Below are 22,902 nucleotides of genomic sequence, written 5' to 3' on the forward strand. Positions count from 1 at the left end.
CACTATAATGTTACTAATATAAAGCCCACGCTGTATTTTATTGACTAATAAAGTATTTATAGCCAAAAATCATTCCTCCTGTCCAATTTACAACTATAATACTCCTATGTATAATTTATATTATACTAGCATTTGAAATATCTACGTATCGATTTTGACTCTATCGATAAGCATCGGTAAGCATATAAACTAGATATACTATTCGAATCGTGTTTGTATTTAGGAATATCTGGATCCATATCCGTATTCAAACTGAACTATGAAAATTAAAACTATCTGAATTTGAATTCTCATCGGACTGAATTGGACCATAGTGTAATCTTGTATAGTTGCGACGTCATGTCCGACACGACAAATTAGTATCACAAAATGCATCATTTGATATCACAAATTCGCAAGGGCTACACAATTCTCTTGTGCAAATTTTGAAAACTCCTATGAGGACCACAAGATTCTCATCTGAGGGCTATGGGCAAAGGTGGGGATATTTTACACTTAGGTGCCCGCCTCTTCCCCTCCCTGACCTGCGCATTTTGCACAGCGCCCCCTCCCTCCCTAACCCCCACGCGCCGTCACGTTCGGTCACGCTGCCCATTCGTGCTTGTATTTAAGAATATCTAGATCCGTATCCATATTCAAACTGAAGAATGAAAAACTAAAACTATCCGAATTCGAATCCTCGTCGGACTGAAGTAGTTGCGACGTCATGTCCGAGACGACAGAAAAAGTATCACAAAATGCATCTTCCCCGTTCTCGGGAGTAGCCTTGGCTGCCTTGCCCTGCTAATCTGCTACTGCTTCCTCGTCGTCCGCAACCGACTCGTTCGTCTCCCACCCACCCACCCCAGCAAGGATCGCAGCCGCAACCCAACTCCGAACCCGACTCGGCAGGGGCCCCGCTTGCGCCCGTTTAATCCGACCCCCACCTTTGCAAAAAAGCAAACCGGACCAGACGCCTCTTCTCCTCTGACGCGCGCGCGCCCAGCTCGCAAGCACCCGCGGCGCAGCGAGCTCTTCTCCTTGTCGGCGGCGGGCGGCGGCCGTGGAGGTGGAACAGACATGGAGGTCGAGTACCACGAGGTGAGAAGAGGACCCCGCCCCGCGCATTGCGCGCGGTCGCCGGCCGCGGCCGCTTGTTGCTCGTCGATTTTCTTGTTCTTTTTTTTTTTTCTCGTCCGGGGATTTCCTTCCTAATCTCTTTTTTTCTCTCGTCGGAGCAGGAGTACGTGCGGAACTCGAGGGGCGTGCAGCTCTTCACCTGCGGCTGGCTGCCCGCCGCGGCGGCGCCCAAGGCGCTCGTCTTCCTCTGCCACGGTGAGTCGGTCAGCTCACGGCTCTGCGTTTTAATTAAACTTTAATTACCTTAGCTGTATGTTTCAAGTAGCCTCAGCGGGACTGGAATACAGCTAGAAGACGCCTCGATTAGCTAGCTTTTTTCAGTTAACCTGCCGTTGCTCATTGTGTTCGTGCTGTTGCTCGTTAAATTGCAGGCTACGGCATGGAGTGCAGTGGCTTCATGAGAGGTAATTAACGCCTCCTCTTCCCATGCTTGATCATCTACTTCTATTAGTAGTTTGTTGTGTGCTCTTGCTTGCTTTAATTTCTGTGGTTCTTTCTTTCGGTTATGTTGGCCTCTTTTTTCCGTATTTCCTTTTTTTTTAAAAAAAAAGTGATGAAGATGACAGGAAGGAACATTAATTCTGTTTCTGAAGAGCTTGAGAGCTTCTTTTCACGGTTTTATTCCCCCTTTTAATAAACATCTTGCTTTGCATTGACAATCCCCATCGAACCCTTGTCGAAGGAGATAAAAATCTCCGTATCCTGCTAGTATTCTCATCAACCGTGGCCGTGCACACGCCGCATTGTATTCTATATGCTTTTACAGCCATTGATGAGTTCACCTGCACCGGTAGCTATTTTCCTCGTGCATCCAGTAGCATATCTATTCAATGCTCTGCCCTCTGCCTTGGCAAATCTTGACCTCTGTGACCTGCCTTGCCTTGGTAAAGCTTCAGGTTTTAGCAGCAGGAGCAAAACAGTAGCTCGCGCGTTCTTATCTTCTCGTAAAAAAAAATTACCGTCCATTTCTCGACTTAACTGTGCCGATTAGCACGTCATCTTTCCGGTGCCATGTTCAGTAGCTGTTCCTTGGTCGCCTGACAGTAAGAGCTTGCAGCAGCTCCCTCTGCTAGTTTCAGAGAATTGACGACCTTTTACCCGTTTGGTTCCGTCAGCACCATGTACCTGCGCCTAACAAACGGACGCAAGCGTGTAACTGCTTAATTAATCAGGTCGTAGCTCGAAAGCAGCATCCAGCTTAACAACGGACCCAAGCGTGTAACTGCTTAACATAATTAAGCAGCATCCAGCTTAATTAATCTAGTGGTAACACAGACAGGATGCGTCACGGTCCGTGGATGCTGACGGTCGCATTAGAATAGATTAGAGCCTGCATGCGATGCACGTCTAGTAGGAGTTTTTACATCAGGCAAGGACACTCCTGCTGGCTGCTGCCGACTGAAAGGGAAGGCAGGAGCAGTTGTTACTCACACCGATCCTTTGCTCGGCCTTCCTTCCCTGACGCTGCCTCTGCCTGTCCCCTCCCTCCTCCGCTCCGCATTCAAACGCCGTCCCGGGTAGGTCGGCCCGATTCAAGGCACCTGCCGGCACCGCTGCGCTCCCGTTCGTCGTCCTAACTCAACAGCCTGCATAAAGCAATTAATCATAATCATATTTTTGGTAGCTGCCCAGCTTGCTTGTCTCCTCTGACCAAAGGCTGTAGCCTTCTCTGATTTTGCATCTGGTTGCTAGCAGTGGTTTCAGTGGTGGTTAGTCTTTAGACAACACGTGCTTGTGCTGGGGTCGTTCTGATCCTAGTTAAGCTGCAGTATAGTAGTGTTGGTCAGGGAGGCAAACACAATACTAGAGAGAGTGTGTGACCTGAAACTGTTAAACAAAACTGAAAGTAAGTAACCTGTGGAAATACTGACATTATCAACAAGCACATCGTGGTCCTCATCTTTGAATTAGATAGTCGTATCCTTGCTTCTCACCATCGCTTTCGCCGTTTTCCCCATCTAGTAGGCGTTGTTGATGAGCCACCACCAACCTATAAGCATCTGCAGGCTGCAGCCCCTCAAATCATCTTCAGCTCAGGGCAGTCAGTCCCTGTCAAGATCCAGACCCCAAACCAAACACCATTTTTTTCCTTTTTCACGCCGCGGTTGGAGCACGAGTACCTTTGACGCCACCGGGGATCGGACGGGGACATTTTGGACGGGTGAGCTGCCTCCGACCAACCGCCGGGCTACCATCGCCTCCGATCCCTTCCTTAATTAATCACGCAGCGACAGTAACCAGCATTGTCTCGCGTCAGATCTCCAAAATCTGATGATGAAAACCGCCGTGGTGTCGGCGTCGCGTCATCAACTCGTCATTGCATCACGTCGGGGTGGCCCGGGGCGGGGCCGGGGTACCAGTACCACCATGCCATCGCGCCTGCTTCGTTGTCGAGGGAGAAGAAGCGGCTGTGTACTTGCCTCCCGTTTCGCAGGTTGCACCGGCGCTAGGTATGAGGCTGGATGGAGGCACTTAATCATTCATTATGAGTGTAGGCGATCATACTAGCGGTGTGGTGGTCACCACTCACCACTAACTAAGAATGTGCTCCCTCCTGTCAAAAGGTGGAAAGTATGTCATGTTCTAATAAGGCGTAATTTGAATTTTTTTAAAACCTTGCAGAATATCAAAAGTTTTGAAATCATGTTTGCTCGTGATTTCTGTGTTGTACTAGTGTTAGTATCTATCTGGATGGGATGTAGAGGTTTTTGAAGTATGTGCCTCGTCCTTTTCAATCCTCAGCCTAATAATCACTTTATTTGTGTTTTTGAAGTATAATGATCTGTTCTAATACTCGGCATAATCTCATTTTTTTAAGTAACCGGTCGACTCGTGAAACTCAATAATACGAGCAATATTATACTCTTCTAAAATCTAAAACAACTAAATTCTGCTAGTTCATAAATGCGTCAAGCAGAAGATTAGGGATGTAGGCCCATGATAGAGCGCTTCTAGAAGGTCGTCATCCATGGTGGCCCAGCCTCACAGTCACAGCTCAGGGTGACCACCACCACCCGGCCCCAAGCTTGATGGCGCCCATCCTTAACTGCATGGAGGTTGCAGGAATGGCGGGTGCACAGCAATGGCAGGAATGGCCAAACATGTGGAGTGGAGTCCTTGTGGGTGGGCAGGCCTCATTTATGGCCTTGTCAAAAATTTCGGATGAGTCTCCTCTCTCCCAGTACTGCAGAGGAACCGGTTCCAAAAATTTAGGCTGTAAATTACTATTCCTGCCTCTTTCGGCTACTGATTTCTATGGGATTAAAAAGGCTGTTGTAACTGTTTTTACTACTGTAAAATGATTACCTATATGTTTCAGAAAAGCACCGTACAATTGTACAAAAAAGCTAAGTTAGAAACTGTGCTAAAAAACACTGAAGAAAAGGTTCTTTCGGCCAAATTAATAATCTGCACAATGCTTATGCAACCCATGATTCTGAAACGCAATTTGGATAAGAATTAGATGATCTTCAAGCTGTTTCTTTTCTTCTTCTTCTTTGTTTCCTGGCCTGTTTCTGATTCTGATAATGCAAATGCATGGACGAACGTTGAATGCAGAATGCGGCGTGCGGCTGGCGGCGGCCGGGTACGGCGTGTTCGGGATCGACTACGAGGGCCACGGCAAGTCAATGGGCGCCCGCTGCTACATCCGCAGCTTCCGCCGCCTCGTCGACGACTGCCACCACTTCTTCAAGTCCATCTGCGGTGAGTGAGTCTAGCTGCATTGCCATCTCGATGAGCCATTCCTGTTGTCCGATCACATTCTGAAATCTCTGAACTTTTTATGCGTGCAGAGCTTGAAGAGTACCGGAGTAAGAGCCGGTTCCTGTACGGCGAGTCCATGGGCGGCGCGGTGGCGTTGCTGCTGCACATGAAGGACCCCGCCTTCTGGGACGGCGCCGTCCTCGTCGCGCCCATGTGCAAGGTCAGTATGTACTCCTCGAGTGGCTGATCAATCTTCGTTCAGTTCGTTCGTTTCAGGATCAGTTCGCATTGCCTGAACTGAGGACTCTTGTTCTGATGTCGTTGAACGCCATCTGATTCGTTCAGATATCGGAGAAGGTGAAGCCGCACCCGCTGGTGATCACGCTCCTGACGCAGGTGGAGGACGCGATCCCCAAGTGGAAGATTGTGCCCACCAAGGACGTCATCGATGCCGCCTTCAAGGACCCCGTCAAGCGCGAAAAGGTCAGCCGGCCTGTCAAACTACAGAATCAGCAGCATGACCCAGTGCTGCATTTGCATTGCCAACTCTTTTTCGTTTTACAAACTTGTTGCTGTGTTGTAAAATCATGATCGATGTCTGACTGGAATGCGCTGGTGCTTCTGCCATGTCAAGCAGATCAGGAAGAACAAGCTCATCTACCAGGACAAACCGCGGCTCAAGACCGCGCTGGAGATGCTCAGAATCAGCATGTACATAGAAGACAGCTTGTCACAGGTAAATTCCTTTGCTGATGATGTCGTTCAGAACAAAAAAAAATTGCTACGGTAAAGCGTGCCGTTCACATGACGCTAAACGCTGGCTCTGAACTCTTCTGTGGACTTGTTTGGTCAGGTGAAGCTGCCGTTCTTCGTCCTGCACGGCGAGGCCGACACGGTGACGGACCCGGAGATCAGCCGCGCGCTGTACGAGCGCGCGGCCAGCGCGGACAAGACCATCAAGCTCTACCCGGAGATGTGGCACGGCCTCACCGCCGGCGAGCCCGACGAGAACGTGGAGGCCATCTTCTCCGACATCGTCGCCTGGCTCAACGAGCGCAGCCGCAGCTGGACCATGGAGGACCGCCTCAGGAAGATGACGCCGGCGCCCGGAAAGTTGGTTGATGGCGAGAACCGCGGTGAGGCGCCGGCTCGCGAGCGGCCTCAGCGACAGCGCCGAGGCTTCCTCTGCGGGCTCACCGGCAGGACGCATCACCACGCTGAGATGTGAAAGATAGAACTGCCAGCACTGATCAAATGTGCACCTGGTTGAACAATGGCGAATAAGGAAGTGGTGATGTGCATTTTGTTATATATAGGTCTCGATGTTTTTGTCAGAGTTGTGTATGACCAACCAGTGAACATTTGCTCAATAATGATCAAAGCTTTTGCCCCATTTCAGTTGGACACTCAATGCTGAAACATGTACTATGAGCTTATAACCTTAATGTATTATTAGCAACCCAGATTATCTGTTAACGACACCATTACAAATTGTATGTTGTTACATATAGAATTATTACTGGCAAAAGAACCAAAAAGAAAAGAACATCATTACAGCAATACCAAGATATTTTGGTAGTATCCAACATCTTCTAAGAACTACGTACAGCCATGACCTTTTGTCCGTGTTGTACAGAGCAGCCAAAGGGCATATACCACCAAAACTGTCCAGATCGTTTGCTCCCTTCCTCCCATTTTCGTGTCATGTGATCATAGAGACTGAACAAATGCGTCACTTCGACATGTTGAGGATTAAGAAAGGCCACCAGCTGCCTCAGTGGATTCTTCCTGGTCCCCGAAGATTCTTTTGCGGAAGTCAGTGACCATGAGAGGAAGGCCCTCATGTAGGGGAACCTTGGGCTCCCAGCCAAGAAGCTCTTTGGCTCGGCTGATGTCAGGCTTGCGCTTATGTGGATCATCTGCAGTGTTTGGACGGAACTCAATGTGCGCTTCTGGGTCAATGGTGTCCTGGACCACCTTAGCCAGCTCCAGCATCGTGAATTCACCAGGGTTTCCCAGGTTGAACGGTCCAATGTGGTCCCCTTCCATTAGCTTCATCAGCCCTTCCACCTGCAGAAATTGCCATATTAGTATAGGATTCAGTAGTTTATACTGCCTACAGAATCAGAGAAATTGGATAGAGCTAAATGACTGATCCTCGTCATCAAGCATGGTTTCTGGATAATTGGATCTTTTAGAAAGAAACCACTAACATACAGATCTTTAGTGGATCACAAGTATGCACTAAATATCTCTGAGCAATAAGCATGGGATGTATTGAGTCATTTCAGGGATGTTTTGACATTGAGATATCAACTATGCAGATAGTTTCTCTAGTATGCCAAGTGAGATATCAACTATGAAGATAGATTCTCTAGTATGCCAAGGATACTGTGCAAATAAGTTAAGACACTCATACGACACATGTACTTTTTTTAGGGGATTTTGTTTTGACAGGTTTGTTCAAACATATCTTTTGGGGTAATAGAGGGGCCCACCAAATCCGAGACGTACTGAAAGCTCCTAGTCTGCTTGCCATCACCATAGACAGTCAAAGGCTCCTTCCTCAGCGCCTGAAAACCATAATTCACGAGGAGCATTTCAATATAAAAAATGAAGTGCATAGGCATCAAGGTGCCAAAAGGGGGCCTGCAACTGGTGGCTACCTGAGCAACAAAATTGCTGACAACACGGCCATCATCGATGCACATGCGAGGACCATATGTGTTGAAGATCCGGGCGATCCTCACCTAAACCAAAAACAAAGTAACATAATGTACTACATCCCACGAAAATTAATCTGAATGCTATTGATCCCAAACATTTAAATAGCACAAGAACCTCAAGGTTGGCACCGCGATGGTAGTCCATGGTTAATGTTTCAGCAGTGCGCTTTCCCTCATCATAGCAGCTCCGGACACCTATAAGTAAAAGAGAAGCATTTGCATTAAGTGCCTTCAAAAACAAGTAAAACCTTAGAATAAATGAAATCATACACTACGTGGCGTAATATGAAAAGGGCTTCTCTTAGGATAGGATTAGCTGTTCCTATCATCATCCATCTCTTTTCAGGTGCTTGATTCCTCTTTCATCCTTATTGGTCGCCCTAGTTTGGTTAAACTAAGCAGACCTAGTGCAGACTTATCATATTCTTCTTTTATTAGGCAGGGATCCACAAAGTGGATGTCCTCCTTGGGAACCAATTCTACCAACCAAAAGTGCCTACTTCCACAACAAAGATCCAAAACATGCATGTCAACCAAATTAGGATACCATGACTACATTTTCCAGCATTTCTAATTACAGCCAAGCATCCCTTTGCCGAACAGTTTATATGAGCAGTAGCTTCACAGCCAATGCACACACTATCTATTAATGGCTTCTTTGGATATTGTGTTTCTGAAGAGAAGGAACACTTTTTTTCTAAAAAAAAAGAAACATAATTATCTTGAACCAACCTAACTATTCTGTCACAGTCGGGTGCCCAGAAATCAATGCTAACATTGAGGATATTCCTGTTCTTTCTACTAATCTCCCATGTCAACTCAATAAGTCTGTTTGAGGAAACTGTTGCATCAAGGAGTTCACAAAACAGAATATTATAAAGAGAGTTGTTACCAATAGGATTGACATTGCCCCAGTAAGTTTCCACCTGAGGGTGCTGGAGGGGATCACCATAGACCTCACTGGTGCTGGTGAGTAGAAATCTTGCCCCAATCCTCTTTGCCAATCCAAGCATATTCAGTGTCCCAACTACATTTGTCTTGTGCCATCTCAAAGGTTAAAGTTCACAATAGCATTTCAGAAAGATAGAGCAAGCACTAACATGTCAAACAGATTTCTTACTTGACGTTTTGACTATTTCAGGTTCTAGTCTGGTAGCTAGGCACTTGAGCTTTGCCTCAGGTAAGCACTAGCACTAGTAGTTGGAAAAAAAGAAAGACATGACAATGAAGTTAAGTGATAGACACGCAGAATTGATTAGAAAGAAAAGGGTGGCGATATCGATGTACGATTTTTGCAACTACAATCCAACTTTGTCAAAAAGTGGGAAAACTATAAAACTCGACTAGGTCCAAAGTCCGAGCGCAGCTTTGACCTTTAGTCCTTTACTCCAATTACAAGTTAGAACAATACGAAGCAATCATTTTCATCAAAACTAGAATTAGCAGGCAACCCAATCCGAGATCACCAGATCCAAGAAGCTTTCTTCAGAGCGATCCAATCACAAAATTTTGTATGCGTGAGGAGAAACACCAATTTGAAGTATACAAAAACAGTAAAAAAGAAAACAACGCACAACACACTTCCTATTAAAAAAATCAACATATCCTCCGAAATTGTACATGATCCGTTAAAATACTGTAGTTTTACTGAGCCTTACCATCCAGAAATTAATCGAACCCATAAAACCTACCCAGAATAAACAAAACTATACCAGAAAGAAAGGGCCACACCAAGCACCTCAGCAATCAATTGTGCACAGCCATCAATCATCAAAATGTTAATAATTAAAGGCAACTAAATTTGTAATAGCATTCAGATTCAGAGGAAGCAACTGAGCAAGGATATGATGGTCTTGATTGGGTTGTACTTGTAGTGCACGGGGCTGGCCGGGCAGGCGAGGTGGTAGATCTGGTCGACCTCGAGCAGTATGGGCTCGACGACGTCGTGGCGGATCACCTCGAACCTGGGGTTCTGGAGGTGGTGCGCGATGTTCCCCTTGCGCCCCGTGAAGAAGTTGTCCACGACGATCACGCTGTCGCCGCGCTCCACCAGCCGGTCCACCAGGTGGCTCCCCACGAACCCGGCGCCGCCCGTCACGAGCACCCGCAGCGCGCGCCGCCGCAGGCCCAGGGGCACCTTGCCGCCGACGGAGGACTCGCGGAAGGACGGGTGCCCGGCGATGGCGAGGTGTCTGAATCCGGCCGACGCGGCGGTGTAGGACGAGGCGGATGTGGAGGAGGAGGAGGAGGAGGAGAAGGTGAAGAGGGCGGCGGCGAAGAGCATGCCGGCGAGGGCGAAGACGGGGCGGTGCTCGGCGGCGGCGTAGCGGGCGGCGCGCGAGAGCCAGGAGAGCGGCTTGGAGGGCTTCGGGGAGTACTCCCCGCCGTTGGAGGCGGAGCCGTGCGCCGCGGCGCCGCCCCGGTACGTGAGCTCCGACGCCATCTCCGGCGAAGGGCCTGGGCGCAAAATTTCAGTTGGGGATTTGGACCGGTCAGCGAAGTAGGAGAGGACGGAAGGAGTCGGCAGCGAAGAAAAAGGTTTATATGCGAGACGAGAGGTGAACGGGAGCTGCGCGTTGAAACGATACGGGACGTCGGATCGGTGATGGACGGTGGAGATGGTAGATTTGTCGGTGCGGCACGCCACCTCGCGAACGCTCTTCCACCGCTTTCCCCGCTTCTTGCTCCACGACCTCACACCTACGCTAAAACAGATTTCCTAAAAAAAAGGATCAAGTAGGTTTTAACAACGTGTATCAAGCAAATTTCGATGAAGATTCAAAGAGGTCAACCCGAGTTCATTAGCTAAAAAATGAATTATGAGTACATTTCCAACTTCCAACTGATCAAATTGGATTTTAAACAGAGGTAATGACTAGTATACAGACGGCCGTATTTTATTTGTTCCGAACGGCCGCCTCTCCAACTAGATCAGAGCAAACCTCTCATTCTCACCCAGACACCCACTCATCCACATGTGGGGCCCACGGAACTCGATGCATTTTCTCTCCCGTTGCCTTTCGGCTCTCCGGCACGCGCTCTCTAGATCTCTCTATCTCCATTCCTTTTTTTCTCCTTAGCGACAGTGCATCTCACGCTTAGGGTTTCGCCGGCGAGGCGACTCCGGAGCTCGCCAATCGCGTGCCGCCGGCGAGGCGGCTGGGACCCGTACCCATCGGCAACAGAGCTCGCCGTGGCCGGCGGTGATGGTGGGAGGCGGAGCTCCGCACGGATCTGCCCGCGCACTCGACCCGGCCTCGCGCCTCGAAGCGTGGCGGCGCGATGGGCAACGACCGCTTCCCTTTGTGGGCGGGCACATCAGGAAGTTGCGGCAACTCCGGCAGAAGCAGGTACCACCGGTGGCGGAGGCCTCGTGAGCCAGACCCGGGAAGCAGGGGGTCCTGGTGAGAATCTCACGGTTCTGGGAGTGCCGTAGCTGCCCTTCAAGTGCCAGCAGCAGGCAACTCCATCGATGCCATCGCCGACCTCAGCCACACGCTCAAGATCAGGTTAGGATATATTTCCCCATCCCTCCTCCGATCTAGTTATCTAAAGCTACCTCGCGTGTTGGTTGATTGTTTGAGTAATTGAATCGGGGGCACACCCAAATCCTCTGCATCAGGCGGGTGGGTGCAGATGCAGAGGAGATTCATGGGGCGTCCTAGGTGTTGGGAACACACCCACGCTCATGTAGATGTTCATCTAGTTGTTTTTCACATCGATTGGCAGGGGGTGATTCGTGTGTGGGGTGAGGGGGATCAGACTTGCTTGAGAACGCCAGATATTCGCTGCTTAATTCAGTTTCAGTTCAGTTCCAGTCATGGCACATTATACATAGTTGCTAGAATTTTTTAAATTTCATGTTCAGTTCAGGCAGGTTAATCCCGCATTTTTTTTGGGGAACATGATGATCTAGGCGACCAGTGCAGTCTACAGGCCTGGATATAAATATATTAGAGAATAGGTAACTAGGACATTAACACATGATAGCAGAGGACAGTAACAGAGGATCAGTTCACACCAGTTGAGTGACCCTGTATTTTTTTTATTTTTTCCACACCCAGCCACCTGATAGCAGAAGAATGATAGCTTAACTGGATGATAGCTAGGAGGAGGCATTATTTTTTTTATACCATAGCTTAAACGACGGATTTTTGTTTGGGCTGGGGCTATAGTCTTTTTTTTCAAAAAGCTTTTTATTATGTGTTGGTAACATGCAGTTTTACTATGGTTTTTATTCGGAAACAAATATTGATTACAATGACAAGGGGGCAGAAGTAGCAGCAAGGTCACGGTGCTTCGTCTAATGTGATATATCAAGCTTCTCTATTGTTTTCTATTTTTATATTTTCTCAGTATGACTTTTTTGTTATTATAAGTAGGCATTAATACACTTAGCATAAGGTATTTTAGCGCATCTAGCTAGGCATTATTCATTTTAGTATTTTGTCTATCAATGTCTAAAATCTGATGTTCACCATTTTAATATTCTAGCTAGGCATTGAAATGATATCTGTGCTGACGATGGTGCGGCTGCAGTAGGAGAGCTCAAGAGGGAACTAGAGAAAGGCCCAGGCCTATGCTTCCAAGGTCAGCACCCCCCTCGCATTTTTCGCGGTCACTGTGATATGAGAAATTTATGCTTACTTTTGATATGGGGTCACTTAAATTATTAGATGCAAATTGTGCTTGTTTTGTAGCTTATCTTCTGAATGGGTTGAGATTATTGCACCTTGTGGTTTTGGTAGTTCAAGTATGTGTTAGGTTGTTGGATTGGATACAGTAGTCTTGATGAGCTAATGGAAGATACAATATATGTGTACGCGTGCATTTTGCTCCCCCGTTTAGCCACTCATGAAATTAATGTGTGCTAATTCTTTTTTGGTTCAGTGCTCCTATGCTTGAGGTCAATTTTATTTTATATTGTACTTGCAAAAATTGGAAATAAGTGACATTTCATTTCAGGAGCTGAGTTCTATTCAGTATACAACCAAGTAATGGGTCAGCTTGCTTACATTAAAAGGAGTAATTTTGTTAGGCCTAATTTTTAGTTTGCTATGTTAAGTCTCTATTTATTAAGCAAGTCTTTATTAAATTCCAATATATATGAAGTCTTTATTAAAATTTACCAGGCAAACATTATGAACGCCTTGTTTTTAGGCCTTTTCCTCCAAAATAATTTTTTAGATTGATACCATTCTTTTCTTGTCTTGCTTCCTTTTAATCCTTTTTCAGTAATTTTATGGCATCACCATGAGATCTCTCTTCTGTGTGTGCTCTGATAGTTTTGTTCCATTGTTTCTCTCAGCGATAGAAATTAGTCAATAATGTGCTACTAAATTAGGCAAACCAATATACTTTGTAGGTGATAATGTGGTTCTAAATTAGCAATAATACAGGTGTATTCTGCATCCATTCTATATTAGCAATTTTGTATTTTTCATCAGGCAAAAATATGGTTAGAACCAGGCAAAACAATGCAACCCAACAGTCATATTTTTTTACTCTTCCATCAGTAAAAAGATGTGGTTAGCACTATGCTAGAAATGCAATTTGGTAGGTATTTTATTTTACTTTTTCATCAGGCAATAACATGGTTACATCGAAGCAAAACAATACATCAGATTAGGCAACTTTAATGAACATTTTTTTTACATCTAAAGCATTTTACCCTATCATGCTATTATGGTTTCTAAATTATGAAATAATTGTTACAGCAGAAGGCAAATTCATGTATTAAATTAGGCAACTTCATTGAATAATCCATTTCATACTCAAAATGGCATGTCTTGCCATTCATGTATTATATTGGGCAAATCCATTTAAAAATTGTTACATTAGCTCGCCACCTATGTCTTGCAGTACGTACTGTTGCATGCATGTCTTGCTAAAAATGCCATTTCTTGCTAACTCGATGGCCTTCTAGTATGTGATCGATGTGTATAATCCATTTCATGCTCAAAATGGCATGTCTTGCTAAATTATCTAGAGTTGTTACACTCAGTATTGTTGTAATTTTTCCTAAAGATACAGTTTTTTGTTCCATTATTTTTTCTAGTTACTACAAATATAGCTTTTTCTTCTATTTTTTCTAGTTACTGATAAGCAACCTACATTCATGAATTAGGAAAATAATCTCAATTAGAAAAGTATTATTCTTTGATATGCAAATCAGTATTATTATTTAGGCAAAGTACTGATATTGGTTAGGCAAAATAAGATTTTAGTTAGGCAAAGTACTAATTAGTATGTAAAGTGTCATTCCATGATATAGAATCATTTGCTACATAAGTTGATTGTGTTAATCATTAAAGAAAGCTTTATGAAACTGTGAGCATTTGTTTTTGCTTTGGTGCCACAACTCACTTTTGCAACATTTTTATTTGTTGTCATTCTATTTTAAAGTGTTGTTGACCATTGTAGTCTACATCGTTAGCTATAAATACAGTAGAGAATAGATAACTAAGATCATGAGCTGGCCCTGATAGTTGCATCATTTTTTACCATTTCGATCCCAGCCACCTGAAAGCAGAGGACAGTAAGTGTTTTCCTTGGCTGGCTTGGGATTTTGACTTTGCCACTGGATTGGACTGAAGCTGGTATGTTTTTTTTGAGACATGGCCTTTATTCATCAGAAGAATGATAGCTTAACTAATTGATAGCTATGAGGAGACAATTTGGATACGATAGCTTAATAGTGGTTTTTGTTGGGCGGGGGGGCTGTAACATAGATACGATAGCTTGAATATTTTACACATGCAGAAACCAACTAGTTGCTTTTTAAATTATGTATACCTGCAGGGTGTAGACAACACATTTTAGTATATTTTTGTGATTCACCTGATAACCTAGCTAATGCATTCAAATAACCACACCTAGAATGTGTCATGTAGGCAACTACATTATTTATTGGATTTTATGTAGGCAACTTATGCTAAATGAACATGCAAATTATTCATTTCAGTTTAGCATTTTTTGTGGTCTGATTTAGCATTTTTCTTGTGTATATTTCTACAAGTGAAATGAACATATCACCTTGGTACTTGGATTGTCATTTTTCTTATTGATATCGTTAACTTGCTTTATCCCTATCCATCGTGTATTGGTATTCATATGTATTGATGGAAATGGTTCCAGTTAATGTGATTGTATTAGATTATTTTATTTTTCATCTGAAACTGGTTGCCTGCACGTTCATCATTATTAGCATTTTAATAAATTTCAATAGGCATTTAAATACTATCCAACTAGCATTTAAAATGTTCACATGAAGCAATTTAGCAAAGTTTCTGCTTTCTATCAATTAGTACAGAAGCGTTGCATGCAACTTTTTTCTCAGTAGGCAATAATGTAATTCTAGATTAAGCAAAACAATATATTTCAGTAGGCAACACCATGTTTTTTACTATAGAATAATATGGTTCTTCATAGGCAAAACTGTGCAATTCACTAGGCAATCTTTATCGAGCATTTTTGTAGTTCCTTTTCTGATTGGTTGACTTAAGTAGTATATCCACATATATCTACCGACACTTGTACTAGATATTATTCCCCTACCACTATGTGCAATAAGCATCCAGCAACCTGCAATGCAATAAGGTCTGCGATGCAGTGGATAGTGTTATTAGTTTGGATTAGAACTCTTTGATCGTGCCTGTGTTGCCATTAGCATGAGGTTTAGTGTTCTTGACAATTTTTTTATTTCTTTCTAGGTTTTCTACTCTTATTTTTAGTTACTCCTAGCTCTTATCTGAAGTGGAGCAAGAAAGAACCATCATATTTCTCAATCTCTACAGCTGAAGAAGTGTGGAGAAGATGCAGGTTCATGGGTGAACAAGAACTGAAACAAGTAACAGTTTTTTTAGTTACAAAACCTTTTAATTGGGTCTGAATTGATTCCAAATTGATGTGATATTTGTCTGGCAATAACTTTCAATTTCGCTATAAAGAGTCAGATTGGTATGGTGTGATCCCAGTCTGGTGTGATCCCAGTAATGTTGCACCAACGCTACACTATTTACTCTTAGAAGAAATCTAACAGTTTCGAGATTTGGAATATCAGTATATTATTTGTGCAACTTTGTTGCTTCATTTAGTGTTTTTATTGTTCAACATGGATGCCGCCACTTCCGTCAGCAAGGCAGCGGTGTATAGAGGCCGGCAATTTTGTCTTTTCAATGAAGCGGTGGCATTTTAGATCACTAGAGCTAGCATATAGTTCTAGTAAAAAAATGTAGGCCATTTGCAAACACGTGCTCCGCCAGCGCAACTCCAGGTGTGGGAGAAAAGAGTAATGGTACTAGTTTTTTTTATCAAAAAAGGAAAATTGACTAGCCGTGTATTGCAAGCTTTCTAAAAATAGGGTGGCCGTATGGCTGTGCCAATTTATGGCTGGCCATAGGTTAGCTAACTCCTTAAACAGAACTACATTCAAGTTTTGGAACCACTATACATGTTCCAAACCCGTTTAGCAGGTCAAGTGTTTAGCACGCACACTCACCCCAATATATAGTCACACTGTCCCAGATCCGGCGCAGATGAACCGGCCAGATCAAGCGCTACAGTAGTGATCCGCACCAGGTAATTAGATCTGCTACAGTACCACGCAGGGATGAACAGTGATGCACGGATTCACTTCTCCATTGACTAATGCTTAAGTTGCAGTTGCTACTACAAGTGCACACCATCCATGCCCACACCTTAACCTATTCCCGATCAGGATGGATCCTTTTGACACGGGGAAAGGTAGAGCGGCACCGTCTAGTTACAGATTTACACTCCACAATATGCATAAGCTCATCTTCAACATCCACCATTATGGCTAATGCCTATTAGAGTTTTTGAGGGTGTTCTCCTACAAGGTCTAAAAACACACTCTCTCCACAGTTTATATATTATATACGCTTTATAAATTTTTTACTTAAAGTTGGAATGATTTAGAACATAAATCTAATACGATACGTGAAAAAATAGGAGTAGAAGAAGATGCGTACTTAATCCGTGTAGTACGTTAAGAAATGCGTGCTTTGTAGTTGGTACAGTAACACTCTAGCTCCGTAGGTCACTGTACTGTAAATACTCGGGGTAAACTTGTCCTGGCTTGCATAAATTTATCGTTGTATTTGCTCCCACGTTGATACGTTTCTAGAGATCGGGTGTCCAATATAAAACTAGAAAAGCAAATAGAACCGGACACGTGTAGTGGATGAAACATCGTTAGGAAGACTGACTTGCGGCAATCTGCGCGTGATTGGCCGCCCATGATGACCATAAACAAGACCGATGATGGTCATGGACATGAGATTTTTTATAGGCCCATGGGCTTTCCAAAATCGTTATAGATTGATGGATACGACAAACCTGGATTAAGGCCCAGGCCGAAGAACGACCGAGACAAAGTCATGTTTACTTTCCTTAAAAAAAACCAACGTCATGTTTACTACTTCTGTGCACGAAAAGAAAATTTTGTCATGATTGAATACAGTACTGGCACGTTTGATGCAACGATTGATGTGCAGTGCAGCATAGCGCCAGGTGCATCTTCCTCTAGTTTTCATCTGCCCAAGAGAAATCTTCTACGGTGATTGATCCCTTTTACAAATTTGTCCCAGCTGCCTTTCAGGCTTTCACCTGATCTGCCTACCAGTTCCAGGAGGAGTGAACTGCAAAGTTCGATGGGCACACACTGCACACAGGCCCATTCCCATAATAGAACACTCGCCCGCATGCGCGCCCTATCAATGAAAAGGAGTATGATCTACACGGACTTACTTGGAATGCATTGGCTTTGTTTGGTTCGGTTCAGGTGCTAGGAACAGTAAACTTTGACCACTAATTACGGTGTCAAACAAAGTCAGTTTATAAAACCAACTTCAGAACCCCCGCGCTAGTGACTCTGAAGAATCTAACGAGGTCTTTGACCGCGCGATTAGAAGATGGTTACTGTAGCATCACTGTAGCACATCATCGATTAATTACCGCCCTTAGATTCGTCGCGAAAAGTTACACCCATCCCTGAAAAGATTTTGCAAATAGACTTCATTTAGTGCTTCATGCATGCGAAATTCTTTTTTTAGATTGCGTGCGTGCTAGTTTCCTAGCGCATCCAAACAGGGCCATTATGAAAGGAAAACAATGTTGCTCTATTCTGAAGCTGCTATGTCTTTACTATTATTAATTAATTGGAACAGTTTTTGGAGCAATTGGCAAAAGCAAAACACGTCTGGAGCAAAACAAAACAACAATAGTGGGTCGTGGTCGTAGTATACTACAGGTCAAATAAACATCAAGAAATTTCTGTAGCAAGAAGTTATCTCATCATGGATCACCATGCGATGGGAGAGGGGTGGGATCCAAATGGCGGCTAGGTGATGCAGTCGGGGCCGAATGGTCCGAAGCCAATACCGGTGACGAAGGTCCGGTCATCGAGACTGCTCCAGGGAAGCTTCGCTCTTGCACACGATGGGATCCGAGACCGAGAGGCGGGGACGATGACTCCATAGTGGAGGTAGCTCTTGACGGTGGCTCTCCGTTTTGGTGGACGAGGATGATGAGGCGTGGCCGTGTAGCGAGGAGCAGCATAGGTCGAGGCGGCGGAGCGGCGCTATCTCGAGGCGGCGGCAGCGGCGATGTCGCGAGGAAGGAGAGCCCCGTCGGGTCGATTGGGGGTAGACTGGATCAGACCCGTGCCGCCCCTCTTTTGTTTAGGGCCAAACCGCTTTGGCCGGGCTAAAACGAGGAGCGGATCGACTTCGTAAGTGGGCCGAATCGGACCCCTTGCAGATTGAGCCTATCATAAGCTTAATATTAAACATAGAGTAAATAATGATTTTACTAATCATTATCTGCTTGCTCTAGACCATCTTCGCGCTGTCTTGGAAGAACCGGTCTGACCGGCCTGTGCAGGAGCACCGCTAGTGACGATATAGTTGCCGTGTGTTCTAGCGAGTCGTGAAATGATCAGATTTGCATCAACCCATACACTAATTCAGTTGTTACTATAGTGAACAATTTTGTCCCACCTCGCAAAAAGATGATGGTGTGAAATAGCTGATATATATCACCTGTGCTAATTTTATCCCATTTCACCAAGAAGAGAATCAGAACCGGCTCGTGGGAACCTGGCACCCTACTGCTCTTGGTGTCATTTGTTTTCATCTCAAGTCGTCGTCGTCAACGAGACTATAAAATAAGTTCAGCGCCCTCTGCGCTTTGCTTGGAATAAAAAGGCCACAAGCCCAGACCCAGAGCACCCGCAGGATTTGCGCCATGGCCGCCGCACCCGCACTTCCCCAGGCCACCTCCGCCGGCCACCGTTTCGAGTTCGACGTGATCGTCGTCGGCGCCGGCATCATAGGCAGCTGCGCCGCGCACGCGGCCGCGTCTCGCGGGGCGCGCGCCCTGCTCCTGGAGCGCTTCGACCTGCTCCACCACCGCGGCTCCTCCCACGGCGAGTCCCGCATCATCCGCGACGCCTACGCCAAGGCGCGGTACCTGCCCATGGTGCGCCTCGCGCGCCGCCTCTGGGCGGACGCCGAGGCCGAGTCCGGCTACCGCGTGCTCACCCCGGCGCCGCACCTCTCCATGGGCCCGCGCGGCAACGCCACGCTCGTCGCCGCCGCCGGGAACGCCGGCGCGGTGGAGGTGGACCTGGCCCGGAGGTGGGGAGGCGCCTTCCGCGTCCCGGACGGGTGGCTAACCGCGGTGAGCGAGCGCGGCGGCGGAGTGCTGAGAGCGACCAAGGCGGTGGCCATGTTCCAGGCGCTAGCCGTCAGGAAGGGCGCCGCGGTCAGGGACAACGCCGATGTCGTGAGCATCGAGAAGGCGCCGGAGGGCGGCGTCGTGGTGAAGACGAGCGGCGGCGAGGAGTTCCGCGGCGCCAAGTGCGTCGTCACGGTGGGCGCCTGGGCGAGCAAGCTGCTCAGGTCCGTCGCCGGCGTGGAGCTCCCCATCCAGCCGCTGCACACGCTGACCCTGTACTGGCGCATCAAGCCCGGCCGCGAGGGCGACCTCACGGCGAAGGCCGGGTTCCCGACGTTCTCCAGCTACGGCGACCCGCCGGTGTACGGCACGCCGTCGCTGGAGCTCCCGGGCCTGATCAAGATCAGCTGCGACGGTGGGCCGCCGTGCGACCCGGACGGCCGCGACTGGGTCTCCGGCGACCGGGAAGTCACCGAGCGCGTGGCCAGGTGGATCGAGGCGTCCATGGCGGGCCACGTGGAGGCAGCCGGCGGGCCGGTGATCCGGCAGTCGTGCATGTGCTGCATGACGCCGGACGGGGACTTCGTGATGGACTTCCTCGGCGGGGACTTCGGGGAGGACGTGGTGGTCGGCGCCGGGTTCTCCGGGCACGGGTTCAAGATGGGGCCGGCGGTGGGGAGGATCCTGGCCGAGATGGCCATCGACGGCAAGGCCGATACGGCGGCGGAGGCCGGCGTGGAGCTCGGTCACTACAGGATCAACCGTTTCGACGGCAACCCCATGGGAAATGCCAAGGACTAATTAATTAGTGACGTCGATCATGGATGTGTATCGTCTAGTACCTATGTATCCGTGTGATTCTTGTCACGCGTTGAAATAACTTGGTACTAGTAACTAATTGGATCAACAAGTTGCATGCAAGGGTTGCAAGTTTGAAGGTGAAACAAGTAAAATCAGTGCTAAGTCTCTGAACTATGCAACATTATCGGAAAACATAATTTCTAGGCGAAGTTAAAAGTAGGGTATGTTCTGACCCATTTAATTTCTACCTTTTCTTGGTTTATTAATTGGTTCTGAAAAGAACATATATGCATGTTAGTATTCATCAGTTTAACTAACAGTAGTTCTTACTTTACTAGTACTCTGAATCTTGTTTTGCACTGTAGTTTGTATAGCCCTTTTGCAGAAAGCGACATGTTTTCAGATATTTCTGCAGCAAAAACAGGGTCCTTGTTGGGTGTTAGTAGATTAATAATGGTGAATTTCAAGCAATTTATTTTGTCTTTTTCATGGAAACGTTGTTTGTGTTGCCGATCAGAAATTGCATATTAGGGCAATGCTTTGCTGCTACGCGTTACCTTTTCAAGCAAAAGGAAGGACGACGAAGACACTTCATAGTTCGTTTTTCTTAGATGAGATTGATTGATTGCTATTGATCTTGAGGTCGACATCCTTGTATCAGCTTGGAACTGATCTCATTCTTGGTTGCATTCGATACTGACAAAATAAGGTTGGCTAGCAACTTGGAAGTATTTCTCTACTACTACACGCAGTGTCCTTATCTACCCCGTGGCTCTGCCGACTGCCGGTAGAACCACCGGAGGTCTGCCCTGCCCAGGGGCGGAACTAGAAATTTGTTTTTTTATTATTAGGGGGGTCAATCATATTAATTTATATAAAAAATTTAATCAAAATTAAAATGTTCAATGTAAATTTGGGAACCATAAGGGGGCCAGCCCCTGCCCCCCTCGCCGCCCCTGGCCCTGCCCGCCATCCACCGGGTCGCTTTTGTTGTCCTTTCCTATGGCATACCTACTCATAGCTTGCTAGAAGAACCATCCAATGCTGCGCTCAGATTCGTGCTGGATATGGGGGGTAGTTCGTCTACTGTTTACTTTGTCAACAAACACCATTCACTACTAAATTAGTAGCGTTCTAGCACCACGACCGTTCACTACTAAATTAGGTATGGAATCAGATTCTTCATTTGCTCTCTGGCTTAGGCACGGCATCAGATTCAAGTCTATTTGGGGTGTGTTTAGTTCCAAACTTCAAAATCCCAAAAATTTTGTAAATCGCTTGCATGGTGTATTAAATTTAGTCGGAAAAAATCGCATTACACAAATGGAATGTAAATCGCGAGACGAATCTAATGAACCTAATTAGACCGTGATTAGACACTAAATTGCTATAATAAATATGCTCTAATGATGAATTAATTAGACTCATTAGATTTGTCTCGTAGTTTACAGATGAGTTCTGTAATTAGTTTATATTTAGTACTTATTTCCTTTCAAAATTCAAAAAATGGGAAACTAAACACGGCCTTAGCTGAATCTCTGCGTTTGGCAATTCCAGTGGGCTACTTGTATCACACTGAAAAAATGTGCATATATGGTGTGTGTGTGTGTGTGTGTGTGTGTGTGTGTGGAAAGGAATTTGTAAACAACAGTTGTCCCTATTTATGCCACCCCACACACGAAAAAGAAGCACAATCATAATTTCTTTGGACAGGATATATGAAATTATGAATCAGTAGATAGATTGAAGATAAAAGCAATTAAGCCACCTGGGCCGCATGAGTAAGCGTGACTATACCTCCATGGTGCTGGTTGCTTTGACCATCCAGGCATTGCAGAGCCTTTGGAAAAGTATTTGTCCTTCCATATTGGGAAAATCATCATGAGAGAATCTAGACATTATATCGGTCCCAACCATAATATGGTTTGAAAAGCAATAACAACAAACCCAACGAATATACATCCGTAAAAATAAAATCAGCATCATGTCTACACGTAACCATCAAGTTTGAAATGAAACAAGTAAAATCAGTGCTAAGGTTTGTGAACTATGCAACATTATCTGAAAACATGTATGTGAGTTTGAGGGGGAATTAAAAGTACGGTATGTTCTGACGCCTTTCTACCTTTTCTTAGTTTATTAAAACATTGGTTCTGAAAAGAGCATAGATGCACATTATTCATCAGTTTAGCAGTGGTTCTTACTTCAGATATTTGTGTAGCCCTTTTGCAGAAAGCGACATGTTTTCAGATATTTCTGCAGCAAAAAACAGTGTCGTCCGAGGGTTGGGTGTTGGTAGATTAATAACCGTGATATTTCGGCAGCAAAAACGGTGTCGTCCGAGGGTTGGGTGTTGGTAGATTAATAAGAGTGAATTTCAAGCAATTTCTTTTGACTTTTTCATGGAAACGTTGTTGGTGTTGGCGATCAGAAATTGCATATTAGGGCAATGCTTTGCTGATAAGCGTTACCTTTTTTTCAAGCAAAAGGAAGGACGACGAAGAAACTTCATAGTCCGTTCTTCTTGGTTGAGAGAGGATTGATTGATTTATTGCTACTGATGTTCAGTCGGCATCCTTGTTTCATCTTGGAACTGATCCCATTCGTTGCATTCGATACTGACAAAGTAAGGCTGGCGTGGAACTTGGAATTATTTCAGTTTGGCAAAGCTGATTGGCCTGTACCATTGCCAGCACCGTCGGTACACACCCTCGAAAGTGATGTGCCAGTGCAGTGCACGTGGAGTTGTGGACGATTCTGAATTGGCGATGGGATCTGAGCGTAGCCTGAATGATGATGACAAGATTTCATTGACAGATCCAGACCACCAGCACCACTGCACGTCAGCGAT

The 22,902-nt window shown here is 45.7% G+C and overlaps 3 protein-coding genes and 1 long non-coding RNA gene across 6 annotated transcripts; 3 read left to right on the top strand and 1 right to left on the bottom strand.

The window, feature by feature from the left end:
- Positions 1–767: 767 nt before the first annotated feature.
- On the top strand, positions 768–6,222 carry LOC120706743 (caffeoylshikimate esterase-like). The gene is made up of 8 exons (XM_039991458.1): positions 768–1,080; positions 1,221–1,314; positions 1,491–1,523; positions 4,678–4,824; positions 4,914–5,044; positions 5,170–5,307; positions 5,462–5,560; positions 5,678–6,222. The coding sequence occupies exons 1-8, from the start codon at positions 1,060–1,062 to the stop codon at positions 6,050–6,052; spliced, it is 1,038 nt and encodes a 345-aa protein (XP_039847392.1). The 5' UTR covers positions 768–1,059; the 3' UTR covers positions 6,053–6,222.
- A 28-nt stretch (positions 6,223–6,250) lies between these two features.
- LOC120706742 (UDP-glucuronic acid decarboxylase 2-like) lies at positions 6,251–10,082 on the bottom strand. Its single transcript, XM_039991457.1, has 6 exons — positions 9,397–10,082; positions 8,443–8,590; positions 7,666–7,745; positions 7,491–7,574; positions 7,323–7,397; positions 6,251–6,894 (listed from the first exon to the last, which is right to left on the bottom strand). Exons 1-6 carry the CDS (start codon positions 9,991–9,993, stop codon positions 6,577–6,579), a joined length of 1,302 nt encoding a protein of 433 aa, XP_039847391.1. The 5' UTR covers positions 9,994–10,082; the 3' UTR covers positions 6,251–6,576.
- A 417-nt stretch (positions 10,083–10,499) lies between these two features.
- LOC120706744 lies at positions 10,500–15,625 on the top strand. 3 transcript variants are annotated; one of them, XR_005688415.1, is made up of 4 exons: positions 10,500–11,059; positions 12,045–12,140; positions 14,069–14,149; positions 15,263–15,625. It is a non-coding gene; the product is annotated as an uncharacterized LOC120706744 (long non-coding RNA). The 3 variants fall into 3 exon arrangements; XR_005688414.1 differs by lacking the exon at positions 14,069–14,149 and having other exon boundaries at positions 10,501–11,059; positions 12,049–12,140; XR_005688413.1 differs by lacking the exon at positions 14,069–14,149 and having other exon boundaries at positions 10,503–11,059.
- A 3,108-nt stretch (positions 15,626–18,733) lies between these two features.
- LOC120706745 (probable sarcosine oxidase) lies at positions 18,734–20,216 on the top strand. Its single transcript, XM_039991459.1, has one exon. The coding sequence runs from the start codon at positions 18,819–18,821 to the stop codon at positions 20,049–20,051; it is 1,233 nt and encodes a 410-aa protein (XP_039847393.1). The 5' UTR covers positions 18,734–18,818; the 3' UTR covers positions 20,052–20,216.
- Positions 20,217–22,902: the final 2,686 nt, after the last annotated feature.

The sequence above is a fragment of the Panicum virgatum genome, chromosome 5K (assembly GCF_016808335.1).
Source record: "Panicum virgatum strain AP13 chromosome 5K, P.virgatum_v5, whole genome shotgun sequence".
NCBI lineage: Eukaryota > Viridiplantae > Streptophyta > Magnoliopsida > Poales > Poaceae > Panicum > Panicum virgatum.